Raw genomic sequence first — 27,994 nt, 5'->3', positions numbered from 1 at the left:
TCATATTTTAAATCAATAACCAGATAGAGTAAAGCAGGACTAAATCAAGTTAAATCTATATGAATGAAGTGTAAAACAAGAGGACTAATATGACCATATAACATGACCAGGCCTAAACCATCTGGAGGAGGATCAAACAAGACTAAAACCAGTCACAATATGTAGATATGAGTGTATTACATATAACATTCTCTTTAATCAAAGTCATAAATACTTATTTTCCAGCAATTTGCTTTATTATAATTGCAGGTTTTATTTTATTTCAGATATGTTTCAGTCATTTTTTCACATTTTCTCGCACCATTTAGTTTTTTTCAGCAGGAACAGGCCCAAAGGAGTCATCAGTAAAGGGTTTCATGTTGGTTTTCTATGTTTAGGGACACTTTCTACTTCCTTCTTGTGGGAGTGGGACTCTTCACTCCTCTTCCTGTGGCCTTGGGGGTGGGGCTTGTTGCGGTAGGGGCCGGGCTTGGGGCGGGGCTAGGGGCAGCAGGCTGGGTCTTAGGCTGAGGGATCTCAATGGGCAGTTTTGGAGGGATGAGGGTCTTGGGAGTCAGAGTTGGTTTGGCCTCGGGGATCTTTTCACCGTGACGATAAACACTGACCTGGAGACAAAAACATGCAGTCAGTGCATCATTTTTTAAATGACATGTGTGCCACGTGCCACGTGTCTCTATGTCAAGCTGTTTATCAGGCACAGCTGGGGGTAGTAGCAAAACACATGTCTACACTTAAAAATATGGTGTATACCTTCTCTAATGGGAGAATACATTAAGTAGAGATCATTGGAAATGACAAAATGACAGAGTTGTAAAAAGTTATTAAGATTCTATGTCAGTAAATAACTGATGATGATGAATATGCACCAGTCTCATGCAAAGTTTCATTTGTATGAGCTGTAAAAGAAAGTTTTAGATTGATCTTAATAAAAATCAATGAACGTGGAAATGACTAGATTTAACAGTGGACAGATTGTGCATGATGTTATACCATATATCTTGACTAAAATATTTTCCCAAAAGTATTTTTTTAGCATAGGCATTGTCAAACTTGCAAAGTTGCAAAGCTCTTTTATTTTGTTATTTTGAATGATAAAAAGTCTTGCAAATGAAGGTCAGACCAAACATTATAAAGCCTTACATCAGCCCCATAACAAATATGATTTGCTCTATCTAACTTTTAAGCCCCAATAAAAGGCACACAGGGTCAGAGAAATTGCATGGCTTGGAGAAAATGTGCTCTTTTTCAGCTATGACACTTACCACTATGTCCACGGACTCTCCTCCATATTTGTTCTGGACAATCATGGTGTATCTGCCAGAGTCCTCCATAGAGACACCTTTGATGGTCAGACTGGCAAACTTCCCCTGGTCCAGAGAGACCACGTACTGCAATAAGAGGATAGAAATAAGACGAAGTTAAGCCTTTTCAACACTGTCACTTAAAATTTTATTAAGAATGCCTTATGCTAGAACTTTCTGACTTTATTAACAATGAGTGACAAGCCTTAAGTAAAAGCTATATTGAGTCCATATCATAAGATTATTTTTGATATCAGACAAACAACAAAGATAATGGCATCTTCAAAGAAAAAAATATTACGTTTACATCCACTTTTGCCTGAGATGTGGCTCTGACTCATAGACTGTGAGTGGTGCTGCACAGAATACATATACCTCTTAAGCTGCCCACTCAAAGCAAAGGTTCTGTGGACAAGCACTTTTTTCCCCAAGTGCCACTTATACCAGGCTTATTTCATTTCTATTAAAAAAGAGACACTTTTATTCTGTGGAATTAAAACTCTGTGCCCTTGCAAATGCTGTGTTAATTTTTTTTTTTTTTTGGCCTTTTTATACATAAGCTTAAAAACTGCAGTAATTTACTCATCTGAATGTGAGTGTATTTAAGGAGTCAGGAGTCACTGCTTATTTGTTGATAACAGCTAGTAGTGTTGACTAGTTACAAAGACCTTACATGATGTACACTCTTTCCTGGATACAGATATATGTGAAAATATATATGTGGGTTTTGTATTTTATTACTATTCATCCTAAGATGGAGGAAGAAGGACCTTGAGCTAATGGAAAAAACATTACCAAGTAGTTTTGTTTAGAATTTAGATTTTGAACATGCTATGGAATTAACACAGAAGAGAACAGAGTTGGGGAGGAATTCCTTTTGGACTGTAGTTTTTCAATACTAAATCTTCAGAGGTGCAGAGAGCCACAGGATGCTGATGATGTGAAAAAGATGCTCTGCAGACAGGTAAGTAGGTCAGCAGAGGTAGTGATCACTAATATGGGTCCCCATGTGTATATAGGTAGGATTACATCTGAAAGCTAAATGAAGGTTGATATTTGGGTCTATTCGCTCCTATGATTGCTGTGATTGGTCAGTTTAACTAAAAACATGTTATCAAAAACACTTGTTCATTATATTTAAAGAAAATTTCACTTAAAAGCAGGTGATTTATTTTACATCAAATGTAATATAAAAAGTTCAATAGCCAACAGCTCTTAGATGACAGTATATTAGATTTTTATTGATCCAGAAGGAGATCCAGGAAATTGTTCTTTGTAAGAGACTTTCCACAAAGGCAAAAAAGAATAAATACGTGTCAGTAAATATAGACACACAGAGATGAAGGAAATGACGCACTTATGTCTGAGGTATGCACTTACCAGGTAAGCAACCCTTTACTAATAATGCAACCACTCATATCAATAAAGAGCAAACATCCTTATTCGCTTGAGAGCCATCAAAGTGAGCTGGTCTGTTCAAAGGCTGGTTTAAGTTATGCAGTGAATTTGGCTTCAAAAGCTATTTAATCTCTGTGTTTTTGAGTTAAATCCAAACTGATTTAAGATATACTGCACTTTACGTATGTATGCATCTGTATTCTCAATTAACTAATTCAGCAGGATACAGTGCCAATTGTAAATTATGCTATGTTTAAGTTAATAGAAACTGTTGCAGCAGAGGTTCTTTGATAATGTGATTCATCATGGAGGAGAAGGGCTGATCTGACGAAGTGTACAGAGCCAGTGCAGACACGTGCACTATATGTGAAGGCTACAAACATTCAGTGACTCAAGCCAAACATACACAGGACCCATAGACCATACCTGATCATCAGGCTCCACCTCAGCTCCATTCTTGAGCCATGACACCTGAGGCTTGGGGTCGCCACACACTGTACATGTTAAACTCAGGGTCTGAAGACAAAGACAAATATAAGATAAAGCTATTTATGTACATGGTTACAACCAAAATGATGTACCTTCTTCTCCATAATAGTGACAACATCAGGCAGTCCTCCAACCACTTTACCACGGTCTGAAAAAAGAAATCATTAATTTACACATGCAACCTTTTCAATCAATACACTTAATAAACTAAAAGTAAATATCCTAAAGCAACAGCAGAAGTATACTTACTCTTTTCAGCGTAGGCTTCAGCTCTGCAGGATAGAAAGCAAACACAAGTCATCCACATGGTACCACAAATGCACTAGTTTGAGCTTGCTACATAGATCCCAGCAACACTGAATGGACAACTGTAGCTAAATTGAAATGCTGGTTTATAGACCTGCCAGGATAACAGTTTGAAGCATGATATATTGCTACAGATATATACTGTTATAAACACTAATATTGAAAAAAAAGCAAGATAATACTAATAAACACTTTTTAAACAATAAATACATTTAAAAAGCCTGAGCTGCAACAGACAAATAGGAGAATTAAGCAACAGTTATCCAGAGTAGTTACATTTTTCAACCTTCTACAGCTCAAATCTTAACAAAACAAAAGTCTCCCCACTACTGCAAAAAAAAATGTATACCTACTAGGGATGGGCATTCGATGAAATTTTCTTAATCGATCGTTGGAAGAATTAACGATCGATTATCGATTAATCATTAACGTTTTTATATTAAAATGATCATCGTTATTATTACTATCTGCACTACTAATCTGCATAAATAAATTCAACTTTACGACATATAAACCGTAACGACTCTAGAGCCACATCAGCCCGTTTGAGATTATAATGTGTTTAATTCAGTTTTGCGCAACTCTCACAGAAACAAAACTTAAAACCGCATCGCTAATTTGCATAAACTAAGCGAAGATAAAACTGCAGCTCTTGTGTCGCTGATGCGGTTCAATTTCTGTCGGATTAAAAGATATGACTCAGTGGAATACAGGTTAGTGTGACCATATTTGCGTTTGTCAAAACCAGGACACCGTACAGGAGGTGGGAAGTGGGGACTCGTCATCGACATTGCGCGATTCTCACCTGGTAAAGCTTTTTCCCACTGGACACAGAAACATATGTTCCTGCTTTATACACTGTGCACATGGACTCACACTTGTCCCGAACGCAACGGAAAGCGTGGAATTTCTTGTACAAGTCATCGTTAAATACACATTTGTGCTTCGGTACGCTGCAGACTGACCGACTGTTTGTGTCTCGCTCCTTCTGAGTGTAGAGAGACACATGTACGGACCCCTGTTTGGTCACGCTACGCACAACAACCTACATTCGATTTGTCGATTAAAATTAACGTAATCGATGAAATTCTTAATGATCAATTATCGATTAATCGATTAATCATGCCCATCCCTAATACCTACAATACATATTGAGATATAAAATATACAGTTTTGCTTTTATATTGAACAATGTAAAAGAACATCTAAGAAGCATGGCTTTTCTGGCTTTGTTGTTTGTCTGTCAGGTCAAATGGAATCAGGCCCACAGAGGCATGTGGTTTGAAGAATGCGACCCTCTTCTTGGCACTCCTCACTGATGTGGCTCCTTAAATCTTTTTCATAAATGTTTAATGCAAAAGGACTGGACAGTTTGCCCTGTGTGGGAGGCATTTAGAGAAAGGATTTTAAATTGATGTTTTAAACAGAATTTTAGGCCAGTCTTGGCTGTGGTGTAATTATACAAAGGATTAGGATGGATCTCAAGAACCTCCAGCAGCTGGTTATTTCCACTTTTTTTTTTTTTTTTTTTTTTTACCAAGAATATGCAGCAGTTTCACAGTAGAGCCCTTGATTGAATTATGGAGAAAAATGACTTACGGATGCTTGAGAAATCAAAATAGCGCATTGCTGTTATTGAAGATTTGAAAATTCAACCAAATTATGCAGAGCTTATTTTTCAGTTGTGTTTTCATCCCAGAAGCATAAATGAAATGCCTGCTAACAAAGGATATGCTCAATACTAGGTCAACAGGGACACTGGGTTAACAGAAGCAGCATTCTGTGAGCATAAGATCTGTCTAAAAGGTAATTTCAGGCCAAATTGAATTTATATGGATACAAATACAAGAGAGCATCTGTTTCTAAATAAATTACAACTAAAATAAGGAATGCTGTTACCAGCCTATAAACAGAAAAGGTCTTGGGAAATCATTTGGCATTACTTTGAGCTTTCTGTGGCTTGCAGTGCTGAAGCAACACATATTCAAATGGGAAATAAAATGTGATTCATCATTAGCACAAATATTCACGCAGCAGGTAAATGAAAACTTTTCTTACTTGAGTTTCTGGAACTCTGCATAGGCTTTCTCATAAGCTGAAAGAAACAAAAGAAAAAAAAACATTTCACAACTTTTGGCTGTACATTTACATATTCCCCTCAATGAATATGATTTATTTGTTTGGGTTTGTCGAAGGTGGACAACATTTGTTATGACAAGTATAGAAATCCTGGGTGAAGGCAAAACACAAGCTGACAAGTGTACTGAGAGGCAAAACAAAATGCTCTGTACAGCTGAGCTGAGGTGTTCAAAGGAATGACAGTCTCTCATTCAACTCTCCTCTCGTGGGTTTAAAATGGATTTCACTGCAAAAACATTCACCATGCTGCCCCACAGTATATGCCTCCTAGTCTTTAACTGTGAGTGTACAGATGTCACAAAATTGTTTAAATGATCATTGCTAGATGGTAATTGATAGATGGTAATTGATACTATATATGCAATACCTGGAGTTGAACCAGTTATACCAGTTTGACCACTAATAGTAATTAGTGATCAAACTGGTATAGCCACTCAGCATGTTAGTACCAGTATTCTGTTCATTGCAAAACCCAATACTGCTCTAAAACTGTTTCATAAAGAAACAGATTTATTGACCACCTGTTCAAAACAAGAGACCCTATTCATAATGGCATTTCACTGTACCATGCACAAGATTACCATGTAAGTTGTAAGTTGTTATTGGTGAAAAAACAACTACATGACATTTTCATATTACCGTTCATACATGACCCGGCGTCTGATTTTTTGTGTGTGTCTTTTTTAGTCTCAAATACAAGATAAAACAAAATTATGTAAACATGCATGAATTAATTTGTAACACAACTCTGAGTGGGGATATGCTCAGCCAACACATTTATAACAAGGTTAAGAGCTCGTAAAAAGTAAGTTTTACATAATATGTCCCTTTAATGTTTACTGACCTTCACCACTCAAGTCCAGGGTTCTCTTGTGAGACGTTTCAGGGTCCACAATGACAATAGAGTACATTCCCTTGTCCTTGTCCACTGGCTCTATCACCTAACAACAAACCAAGATTGTTAGCGCCACCCAGAGGTGTAAAAAGCACAAAATAACAACTTACATAAAAGTATATAGAGTGTTAACTTATATGTTTTAAGTGACATTTGTGAATTGTAACACAACATATCAAGCCGTTACAAGTATAAATAATGCTTACATAGTGCCTGTACAATCTTAATTAACCTAATTAACCATATTTCCAAACTTGCTTTTATTACATAGAAAATAAAAATCAGTTTGAAGGCTGTTTTATCAGTTTAATTAATTCGATTATAGTCTTGCATCACATTGATTAAAGTCCTCCATAAAAAGCTCTGCCTGAGGTCTTTTATTGTCATTTGTTGCTTGATAATTCTCTGTGTATGATCTGTTTGCAAAAAAGGCCTACCTCCATTGTTGCCATAGCAGGGGTTCCTCCGATCACAAATTTGTCATTGTGAACAAGTTTTGTATCTCTAAAAAACAAACAAGTAATGACATATTTCTTAGGTATGCTCTGTTTAATATGAAATACAAAATCATGTTTACATGCTAGTTTTATGTTATGCCTAAGGATACTCTCTCTCTCTCCAATGCATACTCTCCCACAGATGAATAAATTGAGGTAATTTACAATAAATAATTAAGTCGTGCGTCCTCAGTTTGCCTTTAATTCCTCTTTTTATTTTTTGTGTTTTTTTGTTCCCTCTCCCTCTGTGTCCCTCCCAACGTGTTTTATAATCTCTTGAGTACAATGGAGAGCTTTAAAGTCCACAAAAATAAGCATCTTTGGAGGAAATGATAGGGATGTAATTTTCACCCCAAAAGAAGCAATTTTACAGCAATAACCAGGATAATGAAAACCCTTGCCAGTGGCCATCACAAGTTTTATTATGTGGCTTATTGTTTTCCCTTGTCTTTTAAGATAAAAGAAAAGAGTGTGTCTTTGTCTGTGGTTAGCTTCCTTAAAGGTGCATTATGTGACTTTTCTTGTAGAGGGTACACCACCTGCTTGTGTCCATGGAGATGCTATTGCTTTGTCTAGAATGTTCCACAGTAAAGCGATAAATGCATCTATTTCAATGTAGACAAGTGAGTTATGCCACTGAGGAAGGTTACAGGGCTATAAAGAAGTCACCCTCAAGGTATTTTTGAGCCATAAAAGACTTGTAATGAAATCAAAGCTTAATACATTTAAAGGGCTCATATTATGCTATTTTCTGATCTATGGAAGAGAGCATTTTGAACTTTAGAGATGTAGACAGACTAATAAACCAGGATTAGTCACACATGTGTGAATGAAACAAAACACAAATCTACCAGTGCTTCTGATGAGGTAACACTATTCTAACACGGCTTAAAGCTCTCAAGAGTCAATTTTGTGTAATATAGGACCTTTAATGCCATTCTGTAGAGCATTCCAGGCAAACTAGTACATCTCTATAAAGACAAGCTCGTGGTGTACCCTCAACCAGTAAAGTTACAGTACAGTACACCTTTAAAAGAAACCACATCTAAATTTTGTATTATTTGCTTGTGAACCAAATGGGCTGATTTTGGAGTGACCCATGCTTACCCGTGGTACCAGGTGATGTTCATCTCGGATGTGTAGTACTTCATATGACATTGCAGCTGGATACCTGTGGCCGTGCAGTTAATCACAAGCTCTGCGGCAGTGGCTCCTACAAAAGGCAATTGAGGTCACATGGGTCGTTCAGGGCACTCTTGACATCAGCGTTATACATATATTCGATCTGCTGCTGGGAAGCTATGAAGTCTTTTATCAGCTCGGAGTAGTAAAGAGGTAAGCAATTCTCCTCAGTACCGCCAAAGGTACAGATGGAACCTTTATAATCTATCAGATTCAATACCAGTAAATGAAACAACTAATAGTATCTTCTAAGGTGACTCACTCAGTAGCAATCATAAAGAGTACTGTGGCTATTTCAGCTTCAGTATCAACCACAACTTATTTATTAAACACAATAACAATAGAAATCCATTAGAGCGAAGAGACGTGTATTTGCTTGATAGATGTTTTGGTTGGTCAGTTGTTTAGTGTTTCAGCAAATGTATGTCATTGTAAGAATGGCCATTGAAATAGGGATGTCACAACATCAAATTTTAGTGTTCGTGTGAGAAGAAACTTGATTTGCGATTGAACAATTATTCATAATTATTAACACTAACAAAAGTGAAATCTTTCAATTTCTTTCATTCACATTTTGTAATAGATCACCTTTGCTCATAGCTTTCTGGATAAGATTAATGTGACATAAACAGCCAGATAAAAACGTGTAAGATTACATTTTGTGTAGACTGAATTCAAATGACAAATGGCTTCTGAAATTATCAGTTATTTTTTGGGGACATACAGTTATGGATTATGAAATGAAATATCACAATTATTGATTAACCAAATAATCTTGACATCCCTATTCTCAATCTAAATTCAACCCCATCTAAAACAAGTGTGTACTGTTGTCATGTGACCTTGTTTAAGAATGAATGTGTGTGTGTTTGGTAGTGATCACTGGAAGCCATTGGAACAGATGCATTACAGTAAGTGAATGTAAAAGTTAATACATATTCAATGATTGATGATTCATTTTCTTTGATCCCCATATCACTAAAAAAGTTTAAGTCATTCAAGACATTAAGTAGACGTAATACGTCATGATTTATGTCCCACATCTCTTGCTTGCTTGTAAAGTGTTCAAATGCATGTTCATCTTGTAGCATTACCATGGTTCCCTAACATCCCTGTAATGAACTGCGCTCTTCTTTGCATCCTCGGCTGTAACTGTCTGTGCCAAGCTGTCAAGTGACAATCTCTTAAAATAGGAGTAAGATGCTCCTCCACACCGTCACTATGACAGCAGTGGAAGAGGAATTTTAACATGATTTCACCACACGGTGCTGTGATGGCCAAATGCCTCTGCCTGCCTCTGAAGTGAGTGTGCAGGCCATGCTGGAATAGAAATACAAGCCTGCAGTGCATCCTCGAAATCTCACACTGTGTTAAATTTAGATGTTTTGCTTGGGCTGTTGATAATGATAATGTTTGGCACAGTACTCAAAATCAATGTGTGTTAGTGAGCTAATAATATGACATGTATTGTATCCTGTATGTGGGCGTGAGTGGGTTTGACACCTACCTGCCAGCTGGCTGATCTTGTTTATGGCATCCTCAAACACTGGAATAGAACAGAACAGACATGGGGTCAAGAAAGAACGCCCTCCAGTGGCATCTTAAAAAGCCAACCGGGAGGTGAACTTTTAATTAAACCCTAAAGTGCATTAAGGATTTGTTTGCACTTTCTCTGCTAACACTGTACTAACCAATTTATGCAAATGGATTTTTTTCTATTTTCCGCCTTAAACAAAAGGGTGTCTTGATCTGTGTTTGCTGGTTAATCTCCTTCTTATAAAGTGATTAAATACTCCTGATATAGAGGTTGATCTGAAGAGGATTATAACACATGCAGAGCTTATGGAGGGGACATTCACTCTGGGAAATTAAAAAGGATTTCTCCTGAGTAAACACTGTCATGTAGAGGCCACACTCACACAAGAACTCCTTAAAAGCTTTTAAACATTTGTGTTGATTGCGAATTTACCTTTTCCAGAGACATCAATTTGGCTCATATCTTTTCCTCTATCATCACTAATGGTGGCTTTGTAAATTCCTGTTGTCTTCAGGGAAAACTGAAAGAAGATATTCATAGCACTTACGTAAAAGGAGAAAACATACAATAATAGAACTCACATTATTATCCGAACAAACACATTCATGCATTTGCAGGTCCGTATGCACTGAAAGAGCCATTACCAGTTTGATGGGGAGTTTGCAGACACCTGATCCCAGATCAGGTTTAACATCAGGGATAATCTCTGTGTCTTCTTTGTACCAGTGGAACTCAGATTCCTTCTTCAGATTAGCAACCTGCACATTAGAAAAAGTACTATTAAGAACATTACTGGGAGTCAACTTCCATCCATCCATCCATTTTCGTCCGCTTATCCGGGGCCGGGTCGAGGGGGCAGCAGCCTAAGCAGGAACTCCCAGACTTCCTTCACCCCGGACACGTCCTCCAGCTCCTCCGGGGGAACCCCGAGACGTTCCCAGGCCAGCTGAGAGACATAGTCCCTCCAGCGTGTCCTGGGTCTTCCCCGGGGCCTCCTCCCGGCGGGACATGCCCGGAACACCTCCCGAGGGAGGCACCCAGGAGGCATCCGGAACAGATGCCCGAGCCACCTCAACTGGCTCCTCTCGACGTGGAGGAGCAGCGGCTCTACTCCGAGCTCCTCCCGCGTGACTGAGCTCCTCACCCTATCTCTAAGGGAGCGCCCAGTCACCCTGCGGAGGAAACTCATTTCAAGCGCTTGTATCCGCGATCTCGTCCTTTCCGTCACTACCCAGAGCTCATGACCATAGGTGAGAGTAGGAACGAAGACTGACCGGTAAATCGAGAGCTTCGCCTTTCGACTCAGCTCCCTCTTCACCACAACGGTCCGATACAGCGACCGCATCACTGCCGAAGCTGCACTGATCCGCCTGTCAATCTCACATTCCGTCCTTCCCTCACTCGTGAACAAGACCCCGAGATACTTGAACTCCTCCACTTGAGGCAAAGACTCCCCACCCACCCGGAGAGGGCAAGCCACCTTTTTCCGGTCGAGAACCATGGCCTCATACTTAGAAGAGCTGATCTCCATCAAAGCCGCTTCACACTCGGCTGCAAACCGCCCCAGTGCACATTGCAGGTCCTGGTTCGATGAAGCCAACAGGACAACATCATCCGCAAACAGCAGAGATGAAATCCTGTGGTCCCCAAACCGGACCCCCTCCGGCCCCTGACTGCGCCTAGAAATTCTGTCCATAAACACAATGAACAGAACAGGTGACAAAGAGCAGCCCTGGCGGAGTCCAACATGCACCGAGAACAGGTCTGACTTACTGCCGGCAATGCAAACACAGCTCCTGCTCCGGTCATATAGGGATCGGACAGCCCTTAGCAAAGGGCCCCAGACCCCATACTCCCAGAGCACCCCCCACAGGACACCACGAGGGACACGGTCGAATGCCTTCTCCAAGTCCACAAAGCACATGTGGACTGGTTGGGCAAACTCCCATGAACCCTCGAGCACCCGATGGAGAGTGTAGAGCTGGTCCAGTGTTCCACAGCCAGGACAAAAACCACACTGCTCTTCCTGGATCCGAGGTTCGACTATCGGCCGGATTCTCCTCTTCAGTCCCCCTTCTTATACAGAGGGACCACCACCCCGGTTTGCCAGTCCAGAGGTACTGTCCCCGACCGCCACGCGATGTTGAAGAGGCATGTCAGCCAAGACAGCCCCACAACATCCAGAGACTTAAGGTACTCAGGACGGATCTCATCCAACCCCGGAGCCTTGCCACCAAGGAGCTTTCCAACCACCTCAGTGACTTCAGCCAGGGTGATGGATGAGTCTGCCTCCGAGTACCCAGCCTCCTCCTCGGAAGACGTGACGGTGGGATTGAGGAGATCCTCAAAGTATTCCTTCCATGCCGGACAATGTCCCCAGTTGAGGTCAGCAGCTCTCCCCCCGCACTGTAAACAGTGTTGGTGAAGAACTACTTCCCCCTCCTGAGGCGCCGGACGGTTTGCCAGAATCTCCGCAACCACATGGGCTGCAGCACGCTTGGCCCGCCGGTACCCGCCAGCTGCTTTAGGAGTCCCCCGAGCCAGCAAGGCCCGATAGGACTCCTTCTTCAGCTTGACGGCATCCCTTACTTCCGATGTCCACCACCGGGTTCAGGGATTGCCGCCGCGACAGGCACCACAGACATTACGCCCACAGCTCCGAGCAGTCGCATCGACAATAGAGGCCGAGAATGAAGCCCACTCAGACTCCATATCTCCAGCCTCCCCCGGAATCCGGGAGAAGTCCTCCCCGAGGTGCGAGTTGAAAGTCCCTCTGACACAGGCCTCCGCCAGACGTTCCCAACAGACCCTCACTACACGCTTGGGCCTGCCAGGTCTTTCCGGCTTCCTCCTCCGCCAGCGAACCCAACTCACAACCAGGTGGTGATCAGTTGACAGCTCAGCCCCTCTCTTCACCCGAGTGTCCAAGACACGCGGCCGGAGGTCAGATGACACGACTACAAAGTCGATCATCGACCTCTGACCTAGGGTGTCCTGGTGCCACGTGCACTTATGGACACCCTTGTGCTCAAACATGGTGTTCGTTATGGACAAACCGTGACTAGCACAGAAGTCCAATAACAAAACGCCGCTCGGGTTCAGATCAGGGAGGCCGTTCCTCCCAATCACCCCTCTCCAAGTGTCACTGTCGTTGCCCACGTGGGCGTTGAAGTCCCCCAGGAGAACAACGGAGTCCCCGGTCAGTGCACTGTCTAGTACCCCTCCCAGGGACTCCGAGAAGGCCGGGTACTCAGCACCGCTGTTCGGCCCGTAGGCCGACACCACAGTGAGAGACCTGTCCCCGACCCGAAGGCACAGGGACGCGACCCTCTGGTTCACCGGGGTGAACTCCAACACACAGTGGCTGAGCTGTGGGGCAATGAGCAGGCCCACACCAGCCCGCCGCCGCTCCCGCCAACGCCAGAGAAATGGAGAGTCCAGCCCCTCTCAAGGAGTTGGGTTCCAGAGCCCAAACTGTGCGTGGAGGTGAGGCCAACTATATCTAGTCGGTAACGCTCAACCTCCCGCACAAGCTCAGACTCCTTCCCCCCCAGCGAGGTGACATTCCATGTCCCCAGAGCTAGTCTCCATGTCCAGAGATCCGGTCGTCGAGGCCCCCGCCGTCGACTGCTGCTCAGATCTCTCTGCACCGGCCCCATATGGCTCCTCCCGCGGGTGGTGGGCCCACGTGAGGACGGCCCCACGTCGCTCCTTCGGGCTAAGCCCGGCCGGGCCCCGTGGGGGAAGGCCCGGCCACCAGGCGCTTGCTGGCGAGCACCCACCCCAGGCCTGGCTCCAGGGTGAGGCCCCGGTGACGCCAATCCGGGTGACGTAACTGGCCTCTGCATGTGACTCATCATATGGGACTTCTGAACCGTTCTTTGTCTGACCCGTCCTCCATGGACCTGTTTGCCTTGGGTGACCCTACCAGAGGCATGAAGCCCCTGACAACATAGCTCCCGGGATCATTTGGGCACTCAAACCCCTCCACCACAATAAGGTGACGGTTCAAGGAGGGGCGGGAGTCAACTTGTTTAATAGAAATAATTTTAATTTTGAATGTCAGCATGAAATTAACTACTTCAGCATCCATGAAATCAAGTAAAAGATCAACAAGTTTTATTTTATTATAAAATAATTATTAAGATTTTTCCTAAATAAAATCAGTCATTATACATTTTTTGCATAAACACTTTATCAGCATTTTTCTTCATCTTTAAAATGCATTTAGTTGAATTAAACTCACTCTCATTTGATTATGGCTGTACAAATCTAATCTACATTTGTTTGTATTCTTAATGTGGTACAATATTTGTGTTGTGTTTTGTGTACCTTGCAGACCAGAGTTACGGAGCAGTCGTCTCCAACCTGCAGTGACAGAAACTCACTGAAGTGGGGTCCTGTGGGGAATAAAACAGCCTAAAACATCATTATCCACCTACTTTGATTGCATTAGCTTTACTCTCTGTGTCCTGATCCCTTTTACACCACATGCTTATGATATTCGCGCTTTAACTCCTGGCTGATTTCTCCTTCTTCAACATTAGCTGCACCACTTGTCTCTCAGGAAAAACCCAAGCAGTCAACTTGCCTCATGTGTTGTAAAGTAAATCTCATATAAATTAAAAGCAATGATGTGCTGCTTACCCTCCTTGACTCTGATGTACTCTCTCCTCTGGTAGTCAGCCTCAGCCAGAGCTGCCTTGAAAGCTGCGCACACATAAAGATGCACATAAACACTGAATAATTAGGAGATCAAAGTGCTGTCATGGCTCCCTATATATTCTTTTAGTGAATTATCAAGCTAATTCATTCAAAGGATGAGAACATAATCATAATTTATAAATGCACTCATCTACATTTTGGAATCAACTTGTCCTTAAGTTGCATACATTTCCATATCATTAAAAACCTTGCAGTAATGTAGTGCACCGTAAGTGGTGTATTTTTTTAAGACAGGAAGTTGTTTTCTTTCATAAGTGTCTTTAGAAAGTGCAGCTAGTATTTATGAATATATTTAGTCATAACTGTGATTTCTATGCAGCAATATGTCTCTATAAATATGACTTAGTCTGAGTCCATATTAAAGTCCAAACATGTGTAGAGTCGAATTTGAACCTATATTTAAATAAAAAAAATCCCTGGATGTTTTATCATCATTTACAGGTGTTGCCAAAACATGCATCACTACATACTGTGACCAGGCTTGGTGGCAATATCTGCTTGTCTGCATGAATACTGATAAGTCTAAAGCCATTCTCTGGTCCAGAGAAGTTACCTTACATGTGTATCATTTCAACAAAATCAAAAGGAAAAAAAAAAAAGATATATTTAGAAATTAAAGATAGAATTATGAACAAAGTGTATTATTTAGGCAATTCTGTTCCTTTTTTAACATTCTGATTTAATGTCTTTTGGCATGTGTTTTACAGTTGGTGTATTCCAGACAATGATTAAAAATCTGATTAGAATTATTTATTGATTAACTCTTAAGTCATAATACTTATAATTAATGTAGTATTGACTCAATTTTAATCGCAAATAAAGAATTTGGTCTAATATATATCTGAGACCAGATAAATTACTTTTCAGAAGCTCTATGTCTTCCCTTCATTTTATTATCACTAGTTCTATGTGTTTTTTGCATCGATCATAGAGTATATGTGCATCGTGACTTGTCCCCACATACCATCTCCAATCAGAACCAGAGAGCTCTGTGCTTTGCCGCCACCATCCGTGATCTGACAGGTGAATGTGCCTTCATTGTCCTCAGTGAAATGGTCCATGATGAACTCAATCACACCTGTGGCCACATCATGACCCATCTTGTTCGGCTGGAGACAGTAGAGAAATGCAGAGCTAAATTATACCTTTCTTTACAGTAAAAACAGCACTCAACGATAGGAGTTCTTTTAACAGAGATGCACTGATATGCTAAGGTTGAATAAGTCACCACTAATGTATCTCTGTAATGTATAGATTTATTTTTTATCTTCTTCTTGTTGTGCATCTTACGCTGGCTCCAGACAGCTCCTTGTTGTTAGCGAAGAATTTGTAGGTGACATTGGGTGAAATCTCTTCAGCCTGCAGCCAGAACCTCATTCGGCCTCTTTCCAGAATCTTGTAGTCCAACTCGGTCTTCAGTGGGATGACTGGAGCACAAGAAGGTCACCAGGTAATTACATTGTTGACTGATTATTTATTAAAGCACTTAGAGATGAGAGAAAAAGTGTGACGTGATGCGAAAGAACAGAGGGGCTGAATAGTAGCCAGGCAGGTGATGCAAAAGTAGGTAAGACTTTTTGTGGATCAAATGAAATGAAAATATTGAAAGGTTCAAAGGCGTTGAGAACAAAGAAAAGTGATGGCATAGAAGAAAAGAAATGTGCAAATAAAAGGAGAAAGAACGATGAGCATATTAAAGTAATAATGCACAGAAAGCATACTACAAGAATGAAGATTAGGACAGACAAAGACAGATAATAGAAGAGATTGAACCTACTTGGGTGTCTGATATCGTAGCTCAGTGCCAGCATCTTGGCCAACTCTAAAAGAAAAAGAGAAAGCAGTCCATTTCATTCAGCCAAGAGCAAAAACAAGTAATTAAAATGGAGCTTACTCTTTATATGCAGACTTTAACACTGATTTAAGATGGGGGAGTAGATATATTAAGGCCATTTGGAGGGGAAAAGTTAGCACTAGAATTAAAATTGTAGGAGATAGAGAAATAAAAGACTAAAGTAAACAACCACAGGGGAGAAGGCCGAGGCTTCTGCGCTCCAAAACAATAGTTATGGAAAAACAAAGCAGTTCAGCAAATGCACAGTGTGTCACTTTGGGAGACTTCACTCGCAAGTTTAATAAATGAAGACACAAAGACTGGAAATTTATGAGCGAGGCTAAATTAAAGTGTAAAACTCTAGGCTAAATGAAACCACTTTACATCTTTCAGAGTCACATCATATAGCCTAGTGGGCAATGGTGCAACAGTAAGAAAAGAGCATTGCACCAGTCTTCTCTGTGACTTGCAGCCACAATGTGTTTCATCTGATGTGTATGGCTATTGTATTTTCCTTTTTAAAAAGTATTGAACATCAGCAGAAGATGCTATATTTTTCTGTTGGATTGGTATTTCGTGTTTTTGTTGTTATGCACATTTTAGCATTTTAGTAATGATGTGAATGTTGTTTTTTATTCTGGTGCAATATATCACATAATGCCTCAATCTACTGTATTTTTTTTGAATAATAGAATATATTCATACTATTTACTATGTGCTGTGTCATACCTTCTGCTGAAATTGAATAGCTGGAGGAAACTCCATCAGTATTGGTGACACTGACACTGTATGTGCCAAAGTCCTCTTTGTCGGCGTTGGTAAAGATCAGTTTAGACCTGTGGGCAGAGACAGTGGGGATGAGACTGTACTTGGACAGAATAATAATGTGCATTTGTGTGTTTGTAAATGCTCACTGGCTCCCTTCAGTCTTTATCACTACTCCTTTAGAAAAGTCTGTGATCTCTTTATAATCTTTCTTCCAGATGAACTGAGAGCCGTCCTTAATTTGGCAGGACTCAAAAGACAAAACAATGTCACCAGTCTTCTCATCCACACCACAGGACACCTCCTGAGAACCTAACAAAAAGCAATGACAGGTTTCAAGTAATAATTTCTATCTGTTCTAAATATTTAAAATGCACATTATATGTTATAATGTGATATGTGCACCTTCCACAGCTTTGGCAGTCACAGGGTCAGAGGGCATTGAAGCCATTCCTTTTCCAGCAGCATTCACAGCCCGAATTCTGAACACATAATTGGCACCAGCCTCCAAACCTGTTACCTTTCAATATAATGTGAGATATAAATATTAATGAAGCTACTATATTTCAGGTTAACTTAGAATCACAAATACATTGTAAATGAATAAGAACAATGGCGATCATCTGACAAATGTAATTTAATGTTACTACTACAGTATATTTCTATATTTGTAGACAGTTAAATGATACTCCAAGTAATTATTCACTTAATCCACTAGATGTCAGTGTTACACAAATGTGTGCTACTGTTTCTACAAAGCATAATAGAGCCCTTGAACAAGAGTTGTTGAAACATAAAGACAATACTAATAATAAAAAATGATTTATCTTTATAGATGTGGAGTACATTCCTTAATTATCATGGTGAAATCACCCCATCATTTTTCCTTTTAATTTAAATAAAATAAATGGAAGTTAAAAGGATTGTCATCAGACCTTGAGGAAGCGTTGACTGACAGCTGTCTCATTAGCCGTGCTCCAGTCAGAAGAGCCGGTCTTAGCATACTCAACGTGATACCCAGTGATTGGTCCAGAACCAGTATATAAAGGTTTCTTCCACTCAACCATAACTGAATTATCTCTGACTTCACAGAAGGTTAGGTCATAGGCAGGACCTGGCATACATGAAGAAATGCAATTTTGTTAAAGAGAGGGGTGTACTTATTAGTTCAGTGAAGGTCAGACAAAATATAACTTTATTACAAACCAGGTTCAGGCATATTCCAAGCATCACAGGTCAAATCAGCTGAATGTTTTGAAGCTGGTCCAAGACCGGCGAGACTGGCAGCATACACTTGGAACTGATAGACTGCTCCTGTGGTCAGGCCCTCCACCTAAAGGACACAAAACTTCAACTTAACAAAAGAGACTCAAAAATATAGAAAAAAACTATATGGAAAAATGTTTACAGCGTTACCTTATAAACTCTTTCTGTCACTGGGGGGATATGAACCTCCCTCCATACACTTGTACCACTACGTCTCTTGTCCACATAATACTCCTTAACCTTTGACCCTCCAGAGTGAAGGGGCTTCTTCCAGTTCAGGACCATTGAGGTGCCATCACAGTTCAGCAGAGCAATGTCATAAGGGGCAGAGGGAGGGGCTAAAACACAATAAGCACATAACAAAGTAAGTGATTATAATATGTTAATATTTAGGTAATGCCATTTTGCCACTACTGTGTAGATTATTTAACAAAGCACTAGACTACATGGGTCAATAGAAACATCAATAAACACAAAGGACTGACTCAGGGCAGCCTTGACCATAAGTGGGGCAGACTCTTGGGACTCATCACTCAGACCCAGCTCATTGATGGCCTGGACACGGAAAACATAGGTCTCTCCGGTTGTCAGTCCACTCACCACAAACCTGAATAGCAAGAACATTGAATTACATAACATATGCACACAATACAACACTTATTGTATCTTAAACCGACTTGGTGCTCTTGTGTGGTTTGTGGTTGGCAGAGGTCCAGTCCTTAGAGCCTTTTACACACTGGTCAATGTAGTAGCCAATCAAATTGTTAGGTTCCTTAGGGGGAGCCCACTGGATAAGCACAGAAGTATCAGTCTCTCTTGTAGCAACCACCTGACCAGGAGCAGATGGTACACCTAAACACACCACAAATACATAATTTTTCACATAGGTTGGCTTTTAAGGTAAACTGAATTTAAATATGAATACCTTTAAGTTCCTGAGTCTCTACAGGTTTGGATGGCTCTGATGGCTCACTGGTGCCATACATATTGGCAGCCAAAACCCTGAATTGATATTCTTTTCCCTCAGCAAGGTCAAAGACTGCATAACGTGGAGAGCGAATGGGCACCTGGGTGTTCACACGCTGCCAAGCACCACTGCCTGCCATGGACTGGAATTAAACAAGCAAAGAGTGGTTAAACACACAAGATAACAGATGATCCTCACTTAAACTGCTTATTAATTTAAAAAAAAATATTGCATAATTTGTTAATTTAATTAAAATAAATTATCTTACCTTCTCTATATAGTACCACATGGGAGCCTTGGCAGAATATGCAGGGGCCTTCCAGCTCAGGACAACATAGGTCCTGTCAGTTTCAGAGGCATAGATCCCTGTTGGAGTGGGTGGTGGGTGTCCCTCCTCTACAAAAAACGCAATTTTATGCACTCTTTACTTCATTAAGGTTATTTGTAGTCTACAAGAAGAATCTCACCTTCATGGTCATCATGGTAAGACACAACATCCAGTTTTCCACCCAGTTTTTTGCCTGAGTGAGAAAAAACACAGATAAAACACCAACAATGATAAAAATAGATAACAGATTGCTTTTACATTCTAGTGAATTTAGTGACATCACAATTTCTATAACTCTATGAGAAATGTATTGTTTTTGGAAGAACTGTCCAAACGTCTGATTTTCAAATGTTGAATCCTGTCATCATGGGGTCAGCCTTATCATCAGAAGACCCTCTAGTCAGAAAATCCATGTTCAGGTAGTGTTACAAATTGTTACAAATGAAATTGTATTTCAAGTTTTAAATATTTTAAAAAGTAAATATTAAAAGTAATAAATATATTAAACCCTTAAAATACAGCAAAAATGTTTGAGGAAGTAATGATTTGGGTGGAAATGGCTGTTTTAAGTGTAACAGGGTTAATAATTGTCTGATTTTCAGGCAACAACTTGCAAAATATTCAGTAATTCGAGCTCTACAACCTTCATTTCAATTTTATTTTAAATCTTTTTCTTTTAATATAGCATTGGTGGGTTTGTAAACCAACAAATTAAGTAATGCTGGCCTTAGCTAATGCTGTTATGCATGCGTTTTCCTGTCAATATCTCTAAAAATGTTGATGTTGCAGCCATTTTTAATTGGTATACATCCAAAAGTTTACTAATTCTTCCCTGATATCCAGGGATTATTCCCTGTTGCTTTCATCAAATATACATTCAATTGTTCAAGAGATATGTTGCTGACAAACCAACAGAAGAGGTAATGATTTTCTGACTAGTGGGCCTTCTCAATACAGGGCCTTCTGACTAGTGGGCTTTCTGACTAGGGGGCTTTCTGATGATAAGGGTGTAACCGTCACCATCGTAAGGACTTGGTTATCATATGGCTTAAAGTTGATTCAACTGAAAACAAACATGTCTTTGGATTTGAATCACATCACTTCCTGAAAATATTGAAAATAAATAATTTCACATATATATATTTTTTCATACTGGCAGAGAAGACATTGAATGAGGATAGGCCCAGTACTTATACTTATTAACCATAAAACAAATCTGCAATCTGACTTGAGTTAAATTGCAAATTCTAGCCTCTCATCCAGCTCCATATTCAAGTATGGGTTTGCTAGAATGTTTGTTTGGATTTTAGTAATTGTTGAAAAATGAGCACAATGCTAACAGTTTACATTAGCGTACATGTGTAAGCCTTGAATAGAGCTTTGATATGTTAATCTAGAAGCGGGAAACAAAATAACACAAACAGCAGCCGGCAGTACAGCTCATGATTATTAATGTAGTAATTTTGTAATTGCTTACTTGCCTAATTGCTTCTGTGATATATTCAGTTTATTTAAGTCAATACCAATGTGAGGCAGTAAGAATAAGAAAGGCACACATACTGGATAAGAGCATTAAGCTCTAGTGAAACTTACTATGAAGCCTCTCGAATTCAGTGGGGTCCAGGGCGGCAATGGGATCGGACATACGTGATGGTTTGCTGGTGCCATGGGAGTTAATAGCTCGCACTCTGAAGTAGTAAGAGTGTCCTTCAAAAAGCCCTGAAACTGGGTATTTACAGATCTTAATGGGGTGATCATTGCACTGAGTCCAGTTTTCTGTTCCAACTTCACATCTGAAATACAGAAAGAAATTAACAGTGTGCATTTAAGAGATAAAGTGCAAATAAAACTTAGGAAACACAGTGGTCATAGAACATTCTTGAATGTAGATTAAGAAGTAAGGGAGTAAAATAACTTCTTCTATTCAAGGTATTTTTCACCACAGAAAATATATGTGGTATATTTAATGGCCCTTAATGATTGTTTGTATCTTCACTGCCGTTTTCTATAATTGCACTTGTTTTTAGGGTGACCATTTTACCATCTACCCAGGGACTACAAAATAGCCTCTCTGGATAATTCTGGTACATTTATAGAAATGTTGATTAATGTACACTGTCCCAGTTATATAAAGCAAATAAATAAATAAGGACCATTGGTAAGGTTTATGTTGCCTGTAAAGTACAGCTTGCATCACTTACAATAATGTGTGTTTTTATGAGTATGGGCTTTTAAAGCGTACATTAAAAGTAATTAACTTACTTGTCCACAAAGTATCCAATGATTGGGCCCTCAGTTGTGGTGTTAGGAGGTTTCCAGGACACAATCACATAGTCTCTGTTTGCATCATGAATCTTGATGTCCATAGGAGCTCCAGGGGCATTGGGCATTGGGGGAGGTCCATCTATAACAAATAACAGCAATACATTAAAGTGGCAGACACTAGATTAATATGACACAGAGACGATCAGATATGTAAAGTATAAAATGCATGCATAAAATATGTTTTATTTTACCCGCAACAGAGACAAAGGCACTATGTTCAGCAGTTCCTCCTTTGGTTACCATACGCAGGGTATAGAGGCCCTCATCATCTTTGTACATGTTGGGGAGGGTCAAAGTAGTCACTCCTCTGCCAGTCTCAATCTTGACCCACTTAGAATCAGTGAGGCGGACATCTTTGAATAAAACACAAAAAAAAGGTCTTTTATGGTACAATTTTATAGGAGTAATTGATTAAGTAACAGCTGTCTTTATAGCTTATTTCATAACCCATATTTCCAGATTAAAATGAACAATGTACTGCTAATGGTCTATAAAATAATACCCATAGCATATTCCAATTTTATCTGTTCACGCCTGTGGTTAAAGACTTACTGAATTGGGACAAGAATATGAAATTACAAAGACAATGCAGAGAGCTATTATTTTAGTATTTATGATGCTATTATCCAAAAGTTACCATCTCTGTACCACTGTGCCTCAGGCTGCAGGTTGGCCAGGTTGGGGCTCAGTGTCATAGTGGCAGTCAGAGTAGCAGACTCCCCCTCAGTAGCAAAAACTGGACCAAATGTCTTCAGAAATGTGATATTGATTTTAGTGAAGGTGATTTTTGGAAGCATTGCAGCTAAATGAATAAAAAAAGACAAGATTAGAACATAAAACATTGCAACTGGTTGTAATAATTAGGTCTCCCACCAGTGAAGGGCATCCAGCCGTAAGGGCAGGTCTCCTCCTCTTGTTTGTACCCTGCATCATTACAAATAAAAACAGGTGGTTCAAATTTAGCACATGAAATGTTAAATATAACAAAGAGGGTGACAAATGAAAGCAATGATACACATTCATGACATTACCTTCATAATGAGATAAGGACTGTGTGATATAATTGTGTTGATATAATTATGAAAATATGTCCCCAAAACACTATACGCTAGGTCACAGGGTGCAGGCATTAAATGGATTGCTGTGTACATGCCCCAAGAGAAGTATGTACCCTAATAAAGCTATTAAAATCTCCACTGGCATTGCTGACCCTTTGTCAAAGTTTACTTATCAAGTTTTGTTAAAAGTCTCCTCTGGAAGAATTGTATTTTGCAAGCACAAAATTAAATTACCTACGAATTTGACTTACTTTTGACAATGACCGAGGCTTGAGTGGAGGCCTGTCCATGCAAATTACCAGCCACAGCAGTGTACTGGGCTGTGTCATCAGTTGTACATCTATTCAAACACAACAAAACAAAAATATAATAAACTGATAAGGCTACAACACAAATGACTTAACTTTGAACTTTAATTAAACAGAATTTAATGTTTAGGGCCATTAGCAAATTAATAAAATGATGGAAGACTGGTGCAATCCCCTGTCTAGAAAATAAAATCTGTGTGAGGAATGCTAAACAATGGGTATAGAGGCATAGAGGATTACCATTGGCATTGCTGGTGACTATATTGCATCAGACACCTACTGTAAATCTCTGGATGTGTGAGTGAGGATTGTCAACAGGAATGTTGTGATGTAAAAAAAAAAGAAAAAGACTTACAGACTATAAAGGTTTTTGTATTACAGTTATGTTTAGAACAGTCCTGCAGTAAGGTTAACAAGCGTTTAGTATTAGATTCAAACAAACCACACAAGCTAACAATTTATCTGACTGCAGAACTGTTAAGGATTTAAAAGTGACTGTAAGCGAATGAGTGTAGGAGTGCTGGAGTATCACATAGCACTGAGGTCAGCTCCCGAACAGCTGAGACTCCTGAGACTGGAGGGGCATACTCTTAATGGCCCCTCCACAGACAGTCAGCTGACTCTCACACAGTAACTCAGCACTGAACTTAACATGAACACTGGTGAATCTGGTGATATACAACAGAGCTAAACAGGCTTACTCAGAAGTAGTGGTCTGAGAAATTACTCCAGTAAGAGTAAAAAAGTATTTGGGGAAACAAAATTATAAAGTAACTTAAGAATAGGGAACAAAAAATAGAAAACTAAATAAAATCTGAAAAACTAATATGGTATTTTCAATGGATAGACCTGCAGGAATGATGTAAAAAAACACAACTGGTGAAATCATCTAACATCAGTCACTTGCAGACTTACACACAGTGGGAAGATTAATCTAAACCTAAAGTACTGTCACAATGTAAAATGTACCACTCAAGTAAGACTAAAAGTGCGGTGTATGAAAACTACTCCAATAAGCTCATATTTCTTTAAGAGTTATTTAAGTTAATGTAACTACCCACCTCTTGTTTGTAATACATTGATGTTACATGTACCTTGAGATTTCCAATGAGTGCACTCCACCTTTGGACTGGACCAGATATCTTCCAGAGGACATGTCCAGAGTGACGCCATCTTTGTACCTAAAAACAAAGACATATTAGCTTACCCTGACACAATAAAACAAATTATGAAGTAATTACAAACTAACCATTTCACAATAGGAGTTGGGTAGCCCTCCACAGTGCAGAAAATTTGAATGGGAGTATTTTCAAATACTGTGTGGGATCTGAGTCGGACCAGGAAGTGTGGACCCCTGATCATTGGCTCCTCACGCACGTACTTGTCCAACATCTTTGACCTCACCTAAATAGATCAACACATCCAATTTAGTAAAAGAAAATGGTAGCAATAAAAGTAGGAACTCTAACGATGAAGTGATCTTTACCACTTCCTGGATGCAAGCTTGTGTTTTGTGCTCATATCTGTCCTCCGTCGTCTTAGAGCTGAACACAGGCAACACACAGACATAAGAGTAGCACAAAAAGCAAGAACAACAAAGAAGAAAGAAGAAGACTGACGCAAGAAAGATTAGTGAACTGCAACGCTCACAATCCAGGTTTTTAAAAGTTGTAATGATCAGTGTAGCCAGTAGACACACTCACTGCACTGTGAATCCAACGGACTAAGAAGGAGCTATGACTGGACCCGCACAGTTGTTTTATTTCCAATAAGCTTAGTATAGTCAATTCAGAATAGAGCTTACAAAGCAAATGATGCATGGTTTATGAATCCTTACAAAATCAACTTGGGCAAAATGATTCTTTATTGTAAGCATTTGAAATAGCTGAGATCACATATGGTATTGTTGTAGAGATTTATTGTCTAGAAGGTAGTTTTACATGAGCCAATTTCTGATCATGACAAATACAAAAAAACTGGCACTGTAGTCCTTCTCCTTGTGTAAGACTTGGTATTTATCTGAAATATCTTGTTGGTAGCGGCTTCAATTATTGGTGACTAGTCTAAATTCGACTGTGAGTACACTGCAGCAGCTGGACCTTGTTTGAAGCCATCTGTGCACCAAGCCTGTTTCCTGAGCACTGATCACTAAATCTACAAACATAACAGTGCATTTTATTCTGCCCTCTAAAGAGAGACAGTTCAGAGAATCAGTCTTTGGTTACACAAACAAAGATTAGAAAACCTGAAATAAATGCATCAAGATGTAAATGTAAAGATTTATGGGTTGGTTAGCCACACATGTTTGATCTGTAAGTTAAGACATTGTTTGCATTGTTATCTAGAGGTATCAGTAAAGGCACAGGTGAGATGGTTCTATGTGACACACGTGAACTATGAAAAACATCAAGTCAGTTTAAAAAAAGCTCCTATGCTATCAACACCACATACATACATAAAAGCTCACTACTGTTAAAGAGTCTAGATTAGCAGGTGTTTAGTTGTTATTTGCCACAGATGGTACCTGCTGTACTCCTTAACCACATATCTGCTCTCTTTGTGATGATATGCATGGTCGTAGTATCCAGGTTTGATCCACACCGACATAATGACAGAGTGGGTTCTGACCTGTTGAACCGCAGCATACATGATACAAGACAAAACAGTACAAAATGCACAGACAGATAATGGCACAAACACAAAGACCTAAAATTGGAAGTCCACCTGTAAAGGATATGCATGCAAATAGTAGCTACCCATAGCACAATAATGACAAGATGAGGCTGTATACAACCAAAATGTGCACCCAGTAAGGAGAAATTATGCTGTCACCTATACACAGGTAAAAATGATCAAATGAAATTAATAATCATAAAAAGTGATAGCCCAGTGGCACATAAACACGTTTTTTAATGACCACTGAATTCATAACTGTGTGTGTAAAACATTGTCTTAATATTAGATCAGTAACAAGAGCAGTCCAGTCTAATGATTACTGACATAGGATGTCACATATGATATGTGTTTGTGCGTTTGGGTTACATCATTATGTTCACACATCACTGCTGTGTATGCTCTTAATTACCCTGTGGGCAATATTTAATGTGGTCGATTCAGATATTGTTTTTTGTCTACTGAAAATTGCTTCCAGTAGAGATGGACCCTACCCAAACCTTAACATTCTTCAAAGTGTGATCATTTGGCTTCAGTAGCCAGCTCATATTTTCATAGCACTGAAGTAGCAACACCTCTCCACCACAGTGTACCAGCAAAGATGCCTACCAAATGACACTCGAGTCCCACTGTCAGTAACTGTAAACCACCACAGTTCTCTAACCTTAACTGTACAAATCCCCTTAATGCAATAAAGTCTCACAGAAGACAGTGATACTCACCCAATAACAATAAGCCATAAGTCATAGGCCTACTTGAAAATTACTTAGTTAATCAGGTTTTAGAGTAAATATGTGTTGACACAGACTGGAATATAACTGCTGCAGTCATGGGCATTATTTTCAGAACAACTAATTGTTATTACATATATCACTTGACACATTCATTAGGCCCTGTTGTGGGACCATAACATAGCCTATAGCTCCCTATCCCATCATTGTTACCACCTGTTGCATTTACTAAAGGTTTAAATACAGGCCCTGCATCTGACATATACAATCATCTAAATATTTATTATGAATTAATGATGGAAATGTGCTTTACTTACCCCGTTAGATCCCCTTAGAGCAACTTCGGCTGTCAGCCTGAATCCACAGGGAGTCAGCCTAAGCCTTGGGCCAGGCCAACGAAACCACCACCCGTCTCCCCCGACCCCCACCTGGTCTTCCTTGAGGCCTTATAAGGTGAGAGCTGCCTATATATAACCAGTATCCTTCAAGACTCTCGGCCACTAACTGCAAAACTACTGCAAAAAACAGACAGATCTACAGGTGTGAGGCTTACAGTATATGTATAAAAAACAATACCTGCATGTGCACCTGTTGCGTTAGATTTATAACAAAACGCCATAAAGAGGCTACTTGGGCTATTAAAATGACACATTGCAACTCTTAAATATCTTCTTAAAGCCAGTATTTTCACACATCTTACTTGGCATAATGATTTTTGAGGTTTTACAGTAAACATTACAGTTGATCCGCTACATTTCCTCTCAGAGCTCCCTGTAGCCTAAACTGTGATGTATGCTGAACTTTGGCCAGAGACTATTTTTAAAAGCAGCTACAGTTACTGCTATTTCTGACGCTCTGGAGGGACGCTGGAGGCACCAAAATGATCTGTAGAGGAAGATAAGAGAAAAGCAACATAGAAGGTTTGTTAGTACGCTAAAGAAAAATAGGCTCCATTGAAGTGTAGCTAAATAGGTTAAGATGAATATATATTTTGGATGCACCAAGTCAACTAGGTATCACTCAAAAAACATAATGGATATCCTGCTTTAATGTAGTGTCAAAATTACCGCATAATTTAGGTCATTAGGCCTATGCATGCAAGAAAGTTATCACGGCCGCTTGCTTTTCTGTGGGTTGCTGTATGGAGCCCTCTGCTGGTCATTGTTCGTAGTCTGCTGTTTCTGCTATATGCTTTTAACATGGTAAACAAAACCAAAAAAAAAAAAAAAGCAATACTCCCAGCAATAAAGACAGGAACATCTGAGACAGA

General features: G+C 39.8%; 1 protein-coding gene across 1 annotated transcript; it reads right to left on the bottom strand.

Moving 5' to 3' along the window:
• Positions 1-232: 232 nt before the first annotated feature.
• On the bottom strand, positions 233-27,918 carry myom2b (myomesin 2b). Its single transcript, XM_020941459.2, has 40 exons — positions 27,792-27,918; positions 27,042-27,609; positions 25,845-25,948; positions 24,807-24,864; positions 24,570-24,724; positions 24,415-24,501; positions 23,264-23,352; positions 22,828-22,878; positions 22,592-22,756; positions 22,146-22,307; positions 21,892-22,033; positions 21,223-21,422; positions 19,769-19,822; positions 19,570-19,697; positions 19,260-19,443; positions 19,012-19,186; positions 18,820-18,941; positions 18,485-18,672; positions 18,275-18,401; positions 18,004-18,182; positions 17,474-17,588; positions 17,218-17,380; positions 17,033-17,139; positions 16,247-16,291; positions 15,760-15,896; positions 15,434-15,578; positions 14,392-14,454; positions 14,077-14,144; positions 10,389-10,502; positions 10,177-10,264; positions 9,715-9,753; positions 8,133-8,238; positions 6,966-7,032; positions 6,478-6,574; positions 5,553-5,589; positions 3,438-3,460; positions 3,281-3,336; positions 3,126-3,215; positions 1,263-1,388; positions 233-605 (listed from the first exon to the last, which is right to left on the bottom strand). Exons 3-40 carry the CDS (start codon positions 25,925-25,927, stop codon positions 387-389), a joined length of 4,254 nt encoding a protein of 1,417 aa, XP_020797118.2. The 5' UTR covers positions 25,928-25,948; positions 27,042-27,609; positions 27,792-27,918; the 3' UTR covers positions 233-386.
• Between the last annotated feature and the right edge of the window lie 76 nt (positions 27,919-27,994).

Source organism: Boleophthalmus pectinirostris, unplaced genomic scaffold (assembly GCF_026225935.1).
Source record: "Boleophthalmus pectinirostris isolate CB_2022bp ecotype Guang Dong unplaced genomic scaffold, ASM2622593v1 HiC_scaffold_19, whole genome shotgun sequence".
Lineage (NCBI taxonomy): Eukaryota > Metazoa > Chordata > Actinopteri > Gobiiformes > Gobiidae > Boleophthalmus > Boleophthalmus pectinirostris.
Note: the sequence above shows the minus strand (reverse complement) of the source record. Positions and strands in the feature narration are given on the sequence as shown.